Source organism: Phalangium opilio, unplaced genomic scaffold (assembly GCF_054372755.1).
Source record: "Phalangium opilio isolate 3A_F unplaced genomic scaffold, DU_Popi_V2 ptg000046l_1, whole genome shotgun sequence".
Classification (NCBI taxonomy): Eukaryota; Metazoa; Arthropoda; class Arachnida; order Opiliones; family Phalangiidae; genus Phalangium; species Phalangium opilio.
This window is the reverse complement of record NW_028324169.1, coordinates 4,366,522-4,381,356: the sequence shown is the minus strand read 5'-3', so window position 1 is coordinate 4,381,356 and position 14,835 is coordinate 4,366,522. Positions and strand designations below refer to the sequence as shown.

Genomic DNA, 14,835 nt, shown 5'->3' with positions numbered 1-14,835 from the left:
TTAGGGGCTCGAGTCCAAGTTTGAGTAATAGAAAACTGGACTTACCGAGTATAGTCTAATTTTTAATTACTTGTTCGAGTTCATGCGCAAATTAGGTTGCTCTGTTTCATGGCACAGAGACTATCGGTTTAGTGTTAACTTCGTAGTGTCTTGTTACTTATGAAACAACCAAAGATATGTTTTAACTTAAGGCAGATAACAATTAAACCAGGACCCTTCAAACACATTTTAAGGTCCCTTTAAACAATTAAGAATAATACGGCACTTCTTTCAAATAGGGCAAATCAAACCAACAAATTACGTAATAGTGGCTGATGAGGGTTTCCCCATGAATCCACACCTTCTGCGTCCATATCCATTACGTGAAATAACACGGTATAACTCGATTCACAATAAACGGTAACTATTTTCATATACTCATGAGTATGAAGCTATTTCGGCTATTAAAATTAAAAATGAGCAGTTCTCGGTTTAAATATAACTTTGAATTTTTCGCCAAAAAAACTCTGAAAATTGGTAACTTCAACTTCTTCTAGAATATTTATCATAAGCAATAACGATTAAGTAGTCGAATATTTATCGAATTGTAAACCGCGAATAATAAAATCACTATTTGATATTCGCTTGAATATCTAAAAACATGCCAAACAAATACGGAGACGATTATTCAGCTCGATATATTGGATCATGTTCTTTGTTATAGCTGAAGCATCGCCCATACTAAATTTATCACTGTAAGGATTAATGCAATAATTTATAATTTTATTTACAGCCACTCTCGTGCTAGACGTGTGTCTGAAAATTTTTTTGGCATCCTAAATAATCGATTTAGAATATTTTTAAAGCCAATTCAAGCTCTACCGGACAACGTTGTGACGATAGTTCTTGCGGCATGTACCATGCACAATTTCCTAAGAGCCACAGTTCATGATTATGCACCAAACAATAGTTATGAAATTGTTTCGACTAGAAGCCTACAGCCCTTATCCAAGTTTGGGGTCAATAGCACAAAAGAAGCACAAGAAACAAGGGAAAATTTGAAAAAAATATTTCCTGACAGTAGGGGCAGGGAGTAAGGAACGTTAGAGGGAGTTTTGATCTAATGCTAAAAAAACCGTCATTCTCTCTCTGCCGCCAGCTTCCGCTTCTATCGACTGTTGCCCCACTCACTCTGTTCAACCTAGGTTCAACCAACAATCAACGTCTGTTGGGAGGAAACCGAGGCTTAATAAAAATGCCAAATTGTTTTTGTAACGGTTGTAGGAATGATTCAAGGTATTCGCTTGAAAAAGTATGAAAGGAATATCTTTCCACGCGTTTCCAAAGCCAAAAACCCAGATAAAAAATGTAAAAGATGGATATTAGCTAGTGGAAGACCGATTTCCACTAGCTTCTATTCACTTTCAATAAATTTCAAGCTTTGTTTTTGGTTTGAGAAATGGTTTGAAAACGAAATTTACCATGTCGGGTCTTGTTAAATACTTAGGGTTACTTGAATAATTAAAAAACAACACTTCTTATAGTTAACCATGGCAGAAATTCAAACACGACCTTCCCCTTCTAGTTCAAAGCCGGTTTTTAAATTTGAAGCATGCGCGCGGACACCGCCATGAGTCCCTGAGTCAGCGCCAAAGAGAGACGATTTTAGCCACGAAGCGAAAGAACGCGCCTATTCACTTTAACACTCCCTCTCAAGTCTCTCCTCCCTGCACTTAATTAATAGTGAAAAAAGTGATTAACAATTTTAATAAGAAGTGATTAAACAAATGACCAAATAAAGGTATTTAAATGGGGTAAGCTGGGGTAAAAACATTTTCAGAGATGACCAATTTTCATAATTATTTTTTCATACATAGTTCCTATTAATGGCTATTAAAGGCAGTTTCCCAGTGTTGCCAGGCCATTGGTGAGTCAAAAGAATGCATAGATAAAGGCTAGCAGTTTAGTTTCACCATAAGTTTATAAGATTTGTTCCATAAGTATGACACTAGCTATACGTTGTAATTCTATAGGCTTACTGAGAGCTAGTTCGAGAACGACGCGAGAATTGACTACACTCGGTTTGCAGTCCATCTTCCTACTTAGTCTTTACTAAGCCTTTGACAGCGCCTCACCAGGCGTCGCTTTACGAGAATCTATGACGTTTAACCTACGTCACTTCATGACAAGCTCTCATTAACCAGTGACACACTTATGGAACATATCTTATAAACTTATAGTTTCATTCGGTACTTGACCGCAACTTAACTCACAGAAGGCCTGACAACACTGCACTGAAGTTTAAGCCTAGATAGGGTAAGGAATTTTATGCAACCCCTTAGTGAAAACTATAATTAAGATAATTAGATAAGTCAGTTCAAAGGTCACCTCATCTCATATATGGTCAAGGGCCTCTCTCTATACTGAAGGTTATTTACCCCTTTTTACACAGAAAAAGGCTTATTAAACCAAACCATTTAGAAACGCATTTCAAGAATTTGCTAATAATTTCAAAAGTCCACGTGGTAGGCCTAGGCCAAGGTAACACCTGCAGGCTTGTTGCCCTTAGCGCTGCCTCTTACTCAGAACGTAAAGGGGGGGTTTACATAAACACATGTTTTTCTGCACAAGTAATTCCCAAGTGTTGCTTTGCTTTTACGTTCTTTTGTAAAAAGGAAAACAATTAAACCATAAAGATCTCAATTTCTCAATGCAGGTCAAAGTTGAACTTGGTCCGATAGCACTGCAGCAACCCTTTCTTCCATAAAAGATAAGGGAGCGAGTGACCCGATACTGAAAACAATGCAATTGTCTCGAGCCCAGGTCCGGTTAAAGGGGGGGGGGAAGTACCTATAACCGAAAACAACTTGACCTTCGACCACTATTTACTATTCCTGGTAAAAACCCATCTTCGTAAGTAAATCATCGTTCTTATTGGACCATTAGAAAAAAGGGGGCGTGGCGATTGTAGACCATTTATCTATTTAAGTCCAATTGAACACTATGATCTTCCATCATTCTTTTCTATACCAATTCCATAGAACAGTCATGAATATCAACCGACACCAAAGTAAACCCAAACCCCGTCACGGGGATTATCTCCCGATCTGGCAACGGTGGTCTGGGACCACAGGCCGGAATCCATATTCCCTCGACCATCGCCCGGAGCCCAGAAAGCCGCGGCAACACCAGTCCACGGTCCCCAACCAAACGGGTACCGTGGACGAGGTCGCCATCCCCGCGGAAACCCATACCAAGGACGAGGTAGGGCATCATACGTCCTAGACAACAGGACGAAGACCGCGACGAACAAGACTACGGGAGCACCGTTGCCCCCTAGTGGAGCAGCCGTAGGGGACGTGAATGTTAGATTTTTCAAATGCTTGCCACTTAAACTTTTGCGTTTTTCGGAAATAACATTTCCAGCTCTTGAAAATAAACGTTCAGCTGATACGGAAGTACCCGGAATTACTAAATAATTTAAAGCTACCGCAGCTAACTCTGGGAATATTAGTTCATACTTAGACCAAAACTTAATTGGGCATTCTGTTCTTTCTATTAATGGAAGGCTCAAATATTGTTTCAATGATGGATCAATTTCACCATCAGAGTAAGAGCGATCTAAATTAACTTTCGAACTTTTAATTAAAGTTTCATGAACACCCCAAACGCTTTGAGGTTCAGTAGTAGACGGAGGTTTACGTGCAGCTAATTGTTCTGTTTCAGTTACAAGAGTATTAATTTTCATTTTCCTGTCAATTTTTCCAAGCATTTTGGAAAAAGCCAATGGCGACTCAAAATGTGTTTTCTTAAATCTAGGGTCAAGAATTGTTGAACAAGCAATTAGTTCATTTTGCTCTAGAAAACAAAAGCGCTTGGAAATTTGTTCCAATAGTTTTGCTCTTAATGAAATACCACACTCCGTTTTACAGTCTTGTTGCGAAATGGAAATTTTTAAACATCTACTTAATGGAATTAATTTTGAAAGAGTAGTATGCTTTTCTGAAGAAGTCCCTGTTGTTACCTCAAATAAAGGTATCAACAAAGATTTCAGTTCTAGTAGTTCATCAAGTTCGGATGCCGAAATTATTGGCGGTGCTTGCCTACTTTTAGACAAAGCTACAACAACGTAACGTTTAATCATTAAATAACAAGAATTCCAACGAGTTGGTACCTCTTGAATAAGTTTTAAAATTGATTTCCCTGTTTTGGTCTGTGCATCATTTAATTGGGAAGTAGCTAAAGGACTAGATTTAAAAAAATGTACAAGGGTGTTGACTTTTTTAACTAAAGTCTTTGGTTTGACGAGAGATAACGATTCTTGGGCCACCAGATTTAACGTATGAGCAAAACACGGTAAATGTTTAAATTCACCAAAGGTGTATTTTACTGCCCTAACAATATTGGCTCCATTGTCTGTGACACAGCCTACCACTTTCATAACTGATATATTCCAATCAGCTAAAATTTCAGATAATTTCGTTGCAATGGTCTCCGAAGTGTGGCTACCTGGGAACTCCTCTACAGTCAAATTATGCGATCTATGTTCTTCCTCAAAAATGTAATGAACCGTAACCCCAATAAAAGAGGTGTTAGAACAACTTTCCGACCATATATCGGAAGTTAATGAAACATGTTCTACAGAATTTATTACAGATTTAAGAGTTTCAACTAATTTTGTGTATTTTAAATCTAAACCAGCCGTTACTGTTTTCCTACATGGGAGTTTATAACGGGGGACTGCAACTTTCATTAAATAACGAAAGCCCTCTCCGTCAACCACACTAAGGGGCAATAGGTCTCGAGCAACCATGAACTGAATAGCATCAGTGAGTTCTAAATTCTTATTGCCTCCCGAATTAAATGCTGCTGCTTTATGAAAACTTTCGGTTAAAGTTAGCTGGTTGTGAGTTTCTGAAGCTACTTGGATGCTAGGTATTTTTTAACGCTACTGATTCAGTTGAAGATGTACTTGTACTTGGTAACGAAGTCGCGGTAGGGTTTTCATTTTCGATTAAAAGTGCAGTAGGGGCTTTTGGTACTTAAAGGTCAGGTTGGTCTGCCTTGGATTCAACGTTTAGATGATGATTAGTTCGTAAATGTTTAAGTAAATTACTCGTGTTACCAGATGTCGAAATAAGTTTGTCACAATAATTACATGCCGCAATATTTTTAGTTCGTTTAGTGAAATGATCCCATGCTGCACTTTTTCTCTTAATGGGGGCCATTTTGGTATACCAATAATTTATGGTTGGTTATACAATAAAAATACTAAATACTTCTCAACCACATTATTAACTATGAAGAGGGTCTACATCACTCTTGTCTTTGCAATGAAACAAGTGTAAAATGAATCTAACCTAAAATGGACTATAAAACTTCCACTATAAATTTTAGAAATAACAAAATTGACTTTCTCAAATAACAAAATAACGAATTTCTTTAAGGGAATTTAGGTGTGGGATGACTTTTAGATTTCCAAGGGCAGTTGCAGCTTTCCCAGGTTCAATACTGGTCAATATCCAAGTTTCGAACTTAAAGATTTTTAAGTGGACTTTTCATAATCACATATTTCTTTGCTTTAGAGATGTAAACGTAGAAGTCTTCAAATGTACATAAATGGACCAAAAGTAAATGAACCAAAAGTGGAATTTTGGATGGACTTCAAATAATAGATGGTCAAATTGCATTCAAGAAAATGGTGAATGCCTACTGAAAATAATTAGTGGTAATTACATACAGCGGAAAGGACAAAATATTGCAATTACTTCAGTTCATACCATTACACAAAAGACAGCCTTGAATATTGACTCCGCTTGACTAAGTAGTAATTATAATGCAAAAATAGCGATGGCATCCTAGGATTGTCAGGCTCCAAGAATTTGTAATTAAACTGCATTGTATGTGAATGCCTAAAATACTGAAAATAAATATTGGTTACTAATTATATACAGCAGTAAGGACAAAATATTGCAATTATTTCACTTCATACCATTACACAAAAGAGGACCTTGAATATTGACTCCCTTTGACTAAGTAGTAATTGTAGTTAACTAGTAGATTCATAAATTCAATGCAAAAATAGTGATGCCATCTTAGGATTGTCAGGCTCTAAAAATTTGTAACTAAACTGCATTGTATGTGAATGCCTAAACTACTGAAAACAAATAGTGGTTACTAATTACATACAGCGGAAAGGACACAATATTGCAATTATTTCACTTCATACCATTACACAAAAGAGGACCTTGAATATTGACTCCGCTTGACTAAGTAGTAATTGTAGTTCACTAGTATATTCGTAAATTCAATGCAAAAATAGCGATGTTATCTTAGGATTGTCAGGCTCTAAGAATTTGTAACTAAACTGCATTATAAATAAAATAAAAATCAAAACATTAAACTCACAAGCTTGATACATAGTATTTCAATACTTACTTTTAATTAAACCAACGATTGGTTACTGACAATCGACGAATTGAAGATCTGGGACGAAACCCAACGCGGAATGTCTCTATCGTTTATAAAAAAAATGAGTAGCCGCCATAGCTTACTATTGCTTGATTTCGTTAAGTCGTTCTCACTTCTCACGCCGCCGCGCGACGTCACGCTTTCCCGCTAAGCGCAAAGGCTTAAAGTTTTTAAAAAATAATAGCTAGCCGCCATAGCCTATTATGATTAAATGTGGTTTTCCGCGTCACTTATTTTTAGTTATACTCACTTAACATTGTTAAATTATTAAGTTTAATTCCGATTAGGGGTTGGCACTTGGGAGTTTAAACTTACAACAGCGACAGACAATTTAAACAAAGAAGTTGAATGAAGAACAGAAGAAGAGAAGAACCTCATCGAGTCATCATCGCAGATAATTAATGGCGGCAATTTACGGCGTATACCTGCAGACTGACTGACTGAGTCCGTCACCCTCACCCGGATCCGCGAGAAATTAGGGGAGGCCCGCCCCTGAGCGCATGCGCCGTGGCCACGGTGGCCAATCACTTCGCAAATTGCGCATCGGATGACAGTGACGCACTCTTAAAATTTTTGTTCAGTTCTGAACTGAAACTTGTTCTAAGTGCTTGTCCCCTATGTGGAACAGCGACGAGAGCTAAGTTGAACACTTTAACGGATGTTCTACATAGAACAGCAGGTGCCTGTTATATGTATAATTTTTAAGTTCTATACAGGAACAGATTCTCGTTCGTCGATGGAACACGTAGCAGTTCGAAAGAAGAACGCGTTCTAGTTCGACAGTGGAACGCGTAGCAGTTCGAAAGAAGAACGCGTTCTAGTTCGACAGTGGAACGCGTAGCAGTTCGAAAGAAGAACGCGTTCTAGTTCGACAGTGGAACGCGTAGCAGTTCGAAAGAAGAACGCGTTCTAGTTCGACAGTGGAACGCGTAGCAGTTCGAAAGAAGAACGCGTTCTAGTTCGACATTGGAACGCGTTCTAGTTCGACAGTGGAACGCGTAGCAGTTCGAAAGAAGAACGCGTTCTAGTTCGACATTGGAACGCGTTCTAGTTCGACATTGGAACGCGTTCTAGTTCGACATTGGAACGCGTTCTAGTTCGACAGTGGAACGCGTAGCAGTTCGAAAGAAGAACGCGTTCTAGTTCGACATTGGAACGCGTTCTAGTTCGACAGTGGAACGCGTAGCAGTTCGAAAGAAGAACGCGTTCTAGTTCGACATTGGAACGCGTTCTAGTTCGACATTGGAACGCGTTCTAGTTCGACAGTGGAACGCGTTCTAGTTCGACATTGGAACGCGTTCTAGTTCGACATTGGAACGCGTTCTAGTTCGACATTGGAACGCGTTCTAGTTCGACATTGGAACGCGTTCTAGTTCGACATTGGAACGCGTTCTAGTTCGACATTGGAACGCGTTCTAGTTCGACATTGGAACGCGTTCTAGTTCGACATTGGAACGCGTTCTAGTTCGACATTGGAACGCGTTCTAGTTCGACATTGGAACGCGTTCTAGTTCGACATTGGAACGCGTTCTAGTTCGACATTGGAACGCGTTCTAGTTAATTTTTACGTTGATATTGGCCAAATAATAACATATTCTTAGTCGCTGTTTAGAGAAAAATATTTAATCTGAATCTTTTACAAGTTTATTTTCATATTTCCGAAACAATCATGGCAACTTGTTAATAAGATTAGTAACTGAAACGGATAATTTCCGCGAGTCAATTCCAAAAACAATTTTTTGTATATATTCCATAGTTTTTGCCAGGCCTTTAGGATACTGTAAGTGAATTACGTAGTACGAACTAAAGAGTGCCAATGTTGCTCTTTTCAATGATGTGCAACACCAGACGTTTTCTTCAATTGATAAATTTACATCACTTTTGAAGAAATTAGTTGTTTCCAGTATTATTACTGGTGTAACAGGTTTTTTAGCAGTCTTAAGAAAGAAAATATATTAGAATAATTATAGTTACTCATAAATAAACATTTTTGGACCATGGTGTGGTGTAACAATAATAAAAGGCTTAGTAGAACACGACAGATACTTCATGGTCTAGTTAATTTTAAAAACATATGAACATCGCAAGCTTGACGGGGTCACGGACCCGAAAGCTTGCGATTTTAATATGTTTTTAAAATAAACTAGACCATGAAGTATCCGTCGTGTTCTAAACCTTTTATTATAATTATAGTTACTGGCTGTACGTGACGAAGGTGACCCCCGGGTATACTTACAGCTTCAAAAACATAAAAAAGATGGCTCTTTTCTTTTAGTAACGATGGTAGTAACAGAATAGCGGTGTCAATTTCGTAATCTAATTTCATTGATCAATTAATGTACATTAGCGACAGATATTGAAAAGAAATTATTCATTAGCCTTTTTTCATTAAATAATTGTTACCTTCTAAAACACTTTTCGTGACTATGTCTTTTTGGTTTTCTAGATGTTGCAATATATCCGTGTTGCATGTTTTAGCCAAGTCAAAAAAATGCTTAGAGTTTTTTTTGAAATGGTTAGTAAATACGTTTTCAATTTCCTGAGAAGATTTGTTACAAACGCGTCCAAGTTCATCGATCAGCTAGAAAGAGAATAATATAATTTTATCTTACTATAGAAAACATAAAACTAGTTAATAGAAACTATAAGACTTGCCCCTTGTTCTTTTCTAAGTGGGAGAAATTTATCTAGTATGCTAGAAATACTATTTTCCATTATTATATTCTGTCTATGAGTAAATGTTTTAGACATTTTTTCATTAATTATGTCTTGATCAGGTTTTCCTTTCTTGAGTTCAGCAGTAAGTGCTTCCAGATGTTCGTTTATGCTTTTTTCATCCTCGGCTACGCCAGTCACATTTTTCTAGTAAAATACGAATAACTTCAATCAAAAACGGATTTATGGGATAAGAACGTGGGAGTTAGCGAATTCACTCCCCATCCTCGCATACTTTATTGAGAAACATAGTCTGCTTATATTTTGACTCCACCCACAAATTCTGTATATAGCTACTTCTAGAGATCGAATTTGTGGGTGGAGTCAAAATATAAGCAGACGAAGCTTCTCAATAAAGTATGCGAGGATGGTACTAGAGGCTAAAGCTATGATCCGACGTTCTTATCCCATAAATCCGTTTTTGCTTCAATATCTTTTGATTTGAAACAAATACTTAGGTTGATAGGCTATTTATTGTTGTACTAATTATTTGTGGATCTTATGTTTATAAAAACTACCATTGTTTGTTTCAATCTGTCTGTCCTCGGAAGTTCACCCTCAGCTACTGGTTTTGTCTTGTTTTTGGTCAGATAGGAATATTTCCTCTGGCTTTCCGATACAGCTTTTATATGTGTCAGTCCACTTCGGGCATGGCGAAATTTTTGATTCAACGCAACCAGCCAAGAATTCTACACAATTAAGAATATTATATAAACGTACTTCACAGTACTTCAAATGTCACAATATCTTACATATGGTGTATTATCTTTCAAGTTCGATTTGTCACTCAGAAATTTATGTTTTTTAACAAGAGAATTTACAACAATGATATATTCATCTCGCGTAGGAAACCTTTCAAAAACCAATGTTATTGTTAATTATCAAACCATACACTCTTAAATTAGTTATAAGTGTCTAAACAAATAGACTTTCTTACAGTTTATATCTTCTCATGTCCTCGTATAAAGTTGACAATATTTTTGCGCGATATTTTCTCTGAAATATTTCTGTATTTTTTTCCACAATCATACTTTCAATGTCGATGGAAAACTTTGGAATTTGGTAATCCATCGGAATGTTTAGTTCCACACATTCCTCATTTACAGGTACTTGCATTTCAACATCTTGACAAGGAGGCTGAACCAGCAGGGATGAATTTAGTGATGCACTGTTGAAAAATGTTTAAGTTTTATAAGCGTATATATACGGGGATGAAGATATTCTTACGCTATTCCTGCAGAAACCGCCACTGTAGCTTGATCAATGTTAGCAAGGTCCTCCGCAATAACATTTAATTTCGAACGTGTAGGTGGTAAGTTTTCATTGGGTCTTATATCAAGCCATTCTTTCCAGCCCTCGTCATACAATTGTAAAATTTTTACAGATTTTCCAAATTCATCTTCTATTTTGGTTTTCAAATCGGACAATGTCAATGTCAAATCAAAAACAATTTGAACTTTTGACTCGCCACATGTCACGTGATATACAACTTCAGTCATATTGTATCTACAACAAATAATGACTCAGTTTCAAATATTCTTTTCCCTCACAAATATAAGAATGAATTGGGTTGTGAATAATATGTTCATTTGGATATATGACATGCCATAAACTGGCATCCGTCACACAATATGAAGCTAAATGAGCGTCATATTCAATAATATCGTATAAACGTCCACAAATAATCACGAAAGAGTCAACTTTAAATATGTGTTCTACTCTAAAAAAAAATTCGAACATCTTCGTATATTAGACTTGATACAAGAAAAAATCCCTTTCTGTATTTAGTATTTCTCCGAGTCAAATGCTGAATTTCAAGAACGTAATCAATATTTTCTAAACCTAGAAACTTTTCTACCATACACCGCAAACTCGGCGGAAATACTTCAAACGCACATTTTACACATTTTCCTTGACCAAAGTCATTTTCAAAGCCATCATCACCGGATTGTTGCCAGCAAAGTAAATATTGGTGTCTACGGGATAGCGTTTTAGCTATGTTTTTAAAATTTCTAACTTTGGTAGCTAAATTCTTAAAATATTGATGTTTAGCTTCGTATCTCATGCACCAAAATCTCACTAGGGGCCCGAATTCTTCTGTTAGTCTTGCATAATGAATCATGAAGTGCATTTTTGGTATAAAGTTATTAGGGCTTATGGTTTTTAAAGCGTAACTGAAGTCACACACAAGTTTCTCTAAGTGCGGTAGCCAAAGAGTATTAATTATCGGAGACATGACGATTTGAACTATCTCATTAAGAAGTAAATATAGATTCCAATATGCATTATCCTTTTTTTTTTTTTTTTTTTTTTTTTTTTTTTTTTTCTTTTACCTACGAAGGGATTTCCACTCTAAGCCTGTGGCTTGTTTACAGGTGGGTCCCTTTACAATGCATAGAGGGGTGGTGGCTAGCCCCTATGCCACAGCTAACCGACAGCGCCCTATACTAACTATTACCGTTAACCTTTGGTACCACGTTTCCAAATAAGAAGGGAAATAAGTAAAAAAGACATTTTTTTTGGGAGGCGCTACCAATAATTTTCCCTTTTGGTGTTAATATACTCTTGTTTATGAGTGTGGGTTTGTTGCTTTTCTCAATTTCACCGTATTTAAAGTTATCTATCTTCCAATTTATCAAATCTAGAGACATGTACCCATTTTTTATTATCCAAACAATCACTATCTTTCCAACAACAGGAACTACTCCTTCAAAAAGGTCGTGCATAAGGTCTGGTGGTAAAGACTCGGTTATTTTAAAGTAAGGTAGAGTTTTGAAAGGGGACTCTGTCGAAACACCGTAAATACTTGCATTGGCCTTATTTTTGTTAACTTCAGCCAAATGATAATCGTTCACATCTTCACTCCTCAAATTAAAGTTAGATTCTTCAAATTTAACTGATATGTCCTCTTTGCTGGCCATGCAAAATCTGCATATTCTTTTACTCGAGAAATTTTGAGAGAAGCCACCAATTGCGTGGCTAGAAAGATTATCAGCGCTAATTGTACCCAAGGTTCCATAAACACGAGTATCTTGATTTTGAATAAGAATACCTTCTTTTTGGAGTTTTGAAATGTCATCAAGTAGAGGTTCAAAAACTTTGGCATATCCATATTTCTTAACATAGGTATGTTTGATAACCATTGACAAAAATATCTGGCTCAGTTTGCTTCTTCGATATGGGGATACATTCCCCAGAGTGAAATAAACAAGAGTTACTTTATTTTTCCCTTTTTTACCGCCTAGAGGATTGCATAATTCTACTTCATCAAGATAGAAGTGTAAAATAAGGGAAAGGGTATTTGAATCCCTACATTTTTTAAAGAATTTGTGCCTTTTAAACATTTCACCGTCTTGGAAATCAACTAGCTTCGAATTATCTTCTCTGTTACGGTTTAAGTCTGAGTTTTTACAGACGTCGTTAAATATGTCAGTATGATTTAGCATCATTTCTAGAAGACCATATAGGAGTGTTTCACGTCCTTTCTGTTAATCCTTTTATAGCCCAGAATATGTTCTACAGGCTCAATAAGGTTAAGATATTTTCTGCAGTAGGATGATAGAGCGTATTCACTTTTTAAAATTTGTACAGCTTTCATCGAGTCCACTGACTCCACTTTACTCAGACTTTCAAATACGTGACAGAAATCAGCAGAAATATTATGCGCTGTAGAAAGGGGAAGTTTATAATGTTCTCTAATCTTTAATGCAAGCATGGCAAATTGGTTTTCAGGTTTTATCAAACTGGATTCACTTTCACTATTTATGTCTTCAATTTCCATATGTTCAACTGATTCGTTACCCCATTGCTCATCACCATTAATTGTTAACGGTTCTGAAGTTCCTTCATTTGACAAATTAAAATTATGTTTACGGTAAACATGTTTTTTGTAAGATTCGTATTTTTTGTATGTTGATTCACATCCACTAACTGAGCAAGTTATTTCGAAGAAAGTAGAGGATAAATGAAGATTTTTCACGTGAGATAAATGATTGGATAATTTAAGCCTCGTTACTCCACATATCGAGCACGTAAAATGTCGTCTCTCCATTCTTTATAAATGCGTTTTATCTAGTATTAAAAGCTAATAACATTTAATTTCGTGTTCAATAGACCTTTCCATAATTTACATAAATAGAAACTTACAAAAAGGGAAGATACCCAAACCCCATTGAGATTGGTGGTGTCTGCAGGGTCTATGGAAAGTTTCGAAAAAGTCCCTGGCTATTGCTTTCTCCCTATAGCACCATGAACGCTGGATCATAGCATGGCATCAGGGGAAAGGAGGGGGAAGTAAATTTGGGTACATTCGAGGCCATTCGGTTTAGGACCAACAATAAAGCTCAAAAACCAACAAGGTTCATTCCAAAAGCAGAGATAAAGGGCGTTCCTACCGTCCCGCGAGAGGAATTTATAGAAAAGCCTACAGAGTAATGGCAGTTCTAAGTATGCAAACGTCATATCCTTCTATCTCTTAGCTCAGTGTCATCCCCTCTTATCAAAGCGCGCCCCTCTCTACCGCCACTAGTCTATTTTCCCTTTTCGTTCTCTCTCTTATATTTTATAAATACTATCAAGTATGCTATCAAACTTCGGCTGAGTAATTCAAATTAACTCTCAAATTATTTTCTTTACCTTTCATTGTGTTCAGGCCAGTGTTGCCAGTTATTTGTGAGTGCAATTCAACAGTTATCTACAACAGACTGAAAGGCTTATAGTTCTGTTCAATTCAGATCCAAACCTGAGATGCACTCACAAATTACTGGCAACCCTGAAGTGAGGATTAAGCTAGCCAATTGGGGAGGGAATTTCTCTTGCCCCTTTTGTGAACACTATGTTATTTCAAATATCAAAGAAGAGAGCGAAATATCATTATCAAAATTGACGTTTAACATAATAAAATAACATGTAGACAGTGCCAGCCAGCAAGCCGCAGGGCCGGAAATAAGCACAGGACACTGGACATTGTCCAATAATTTTTTAAAATGTCCCATAACTTTTTTAAAAACTAAGGGTGTTTTGATAGCTTGACTATGAAGATGCGACACTATTTTTGCACACTCCAGTGGACAATGTCCTATAAATTTTCCAGTCAAATAGGGGGGTCACTGGACATATGTCCTATAATAAATTTTCCTTATTTTCGGCCCTGAGCTGCAAGCGCCGTTATTTACGCTACCCCCTCCCCTCCCCTCCCTGCTGGTCATTAACCCGTTAACCGAGAGTGAAGAATTTAAAAGTTTTCTATGGAAACATAGATAATATATTTGAATAAAAGAGGCCTTAGCCGGTGGGAACCTGCAGGCTGCATCGTGGAAGCATGAACGCTGGGACTGGTAAACGGAATAGATTTTTCTCTATAGCACGTTTGCTTTGTAAAAAAATAAATAAAAAAACCGGGTACAGCCAAGGTCGTTTTCAATAGGTTTATTCAGAATCACAAAAGACTGAATGGCCTTGAGTGTTCCCAAATTCACTACCCCCGTCCCTTCCCCCGACGCTATGCTAGAGAGGACTCGGTTTGTACAGTGGAAGGCGGGCGTTTTCCGGTCCCTTTAGAGATCCAGCGTTCATGGTGGAAGCGCGGGAAGTTTCAAGTAACAGCCGTTCATTCCTTTGGTATATTGTCTATCGTAGAAAACTTTCCCGTCGTCATGCTGCACGTGCAGT

The 14,835-nt window shown here is 37.1% G+C and overlaps 3 protein-coding genes and 1 long non-coding RNA gene across 6 annotated transcripts; all 4 read right to left on the bottom strand.

Annotated features, from left to right (window-relative positions):
- Window positions 1-3,034: 3,034 nt before the first annotated feature.
- On the bottom strand, window positions 3,035-4,792 carry LOC149676399 (E3 SUMO-protein ligase ZBED1-like). The gene has a single exon (XM_089838718.1). It carries the CDS (start codon window positions 4,790-4,792, stop codon window positions 3,035-3,037), a length of 1,758 nt encoding a protein of 585 aa, XP_089694844.1.
- Window positions 4,793-4,935: 143 nt separating this feature from the next.
- LOC149676398 (uncharacterized) lies at window positions 4,936-6,344 on the bottom strand. 3 transcript variants are annotated; one of them, XR_016366750.1, is made up of 4 exons: window positions 6,209-6,344; window positions 5,972-6,133; window positions 5,760-5,899; window positions 4,936-5,691 (listed from the first exon to the last, which is right to left on the bottom strand). It is a non-coding gene; the product is annotated as an uncharacterized LOC149676398 (long non-coding RNA). The 3 variants fall into 3 exon arrangements; XR_016366749.1 differs by having other exon boundaries at window positions 5,972-6,327; XR_016366751.1 differs by having other exon boundaries at window positions 4,936-5,688; window positions 5,972-6,326.
- Window positions 6,345-10,018: 3,674 nt separating this feature from the next.
- Window positions 10,019-10,892, bottom strand: LOC149676397 (uncharacterized). Its single transcript, XM_089838769.1, has 2 exons — window positions 10,393-10,892; window positions 10,019-10,333 (listed from the first exon to the last, which is right to left on the bottom strand). Exons 1-2 carry the CDS (start codon window positions 10,662-10,664, stop codon window positions 10,099-10,101), a joined length of 507 nt encoding a protein of 168 aa, XP_089694895.1. The 5' UTR covers window positions 10,665-10,892; the 3' UTR covers window positions 10,019-10,098.
- A 720-nt stretch (window positions 10,893-11,612) lies between these two features.
- On the bottom strand, window positions 11,613-12,614 carry LOC149676396 (uncharacterized). The gene has a single exon (XM_089838717.1). The coding sequence runs from the start codon at window positions 12,612-12,614 to the stop codon at window positions 11,613-11,615; it is 1,002 nt and encodes a 333-aa protein (XP_089694843.1).
- Window positions 12,615-14,835: the final 2,221 nt, after the last annotated feature.

Excerpts from the sequence above, each read along its gene's own strand:
- LOC149676397 (XM_089838769.1), bottom strand. The coding sequence starts at position 10,664 with ATGACTGAAGTTGTATATCACGTGACATGTGGCGAGTCAAAAGTTCAA. Across the intron at positions 10,334-10,392 it reads GCGGTTTCTGCAGGAATAGC|TGCATCACTAAATTCATCCC; the intron begins GTAAGAATATCT and ends ATTTTTCAACAG.
- LOC149676396 (XM_089838717.1), bottom strand. The coding sequence starts at position 12,614 with ATGATGCTAAATCATACTGACATATTTAACGACGTCTGTAAAAACTCA.
- LOC149676399 (XM_089838718.1), bottom strand. The coding sequence starts at position 4,792 with ATGGTTGCTCGAGACCTATTGCCCCTTAGTGTGGTTGACGGAGAGGGC.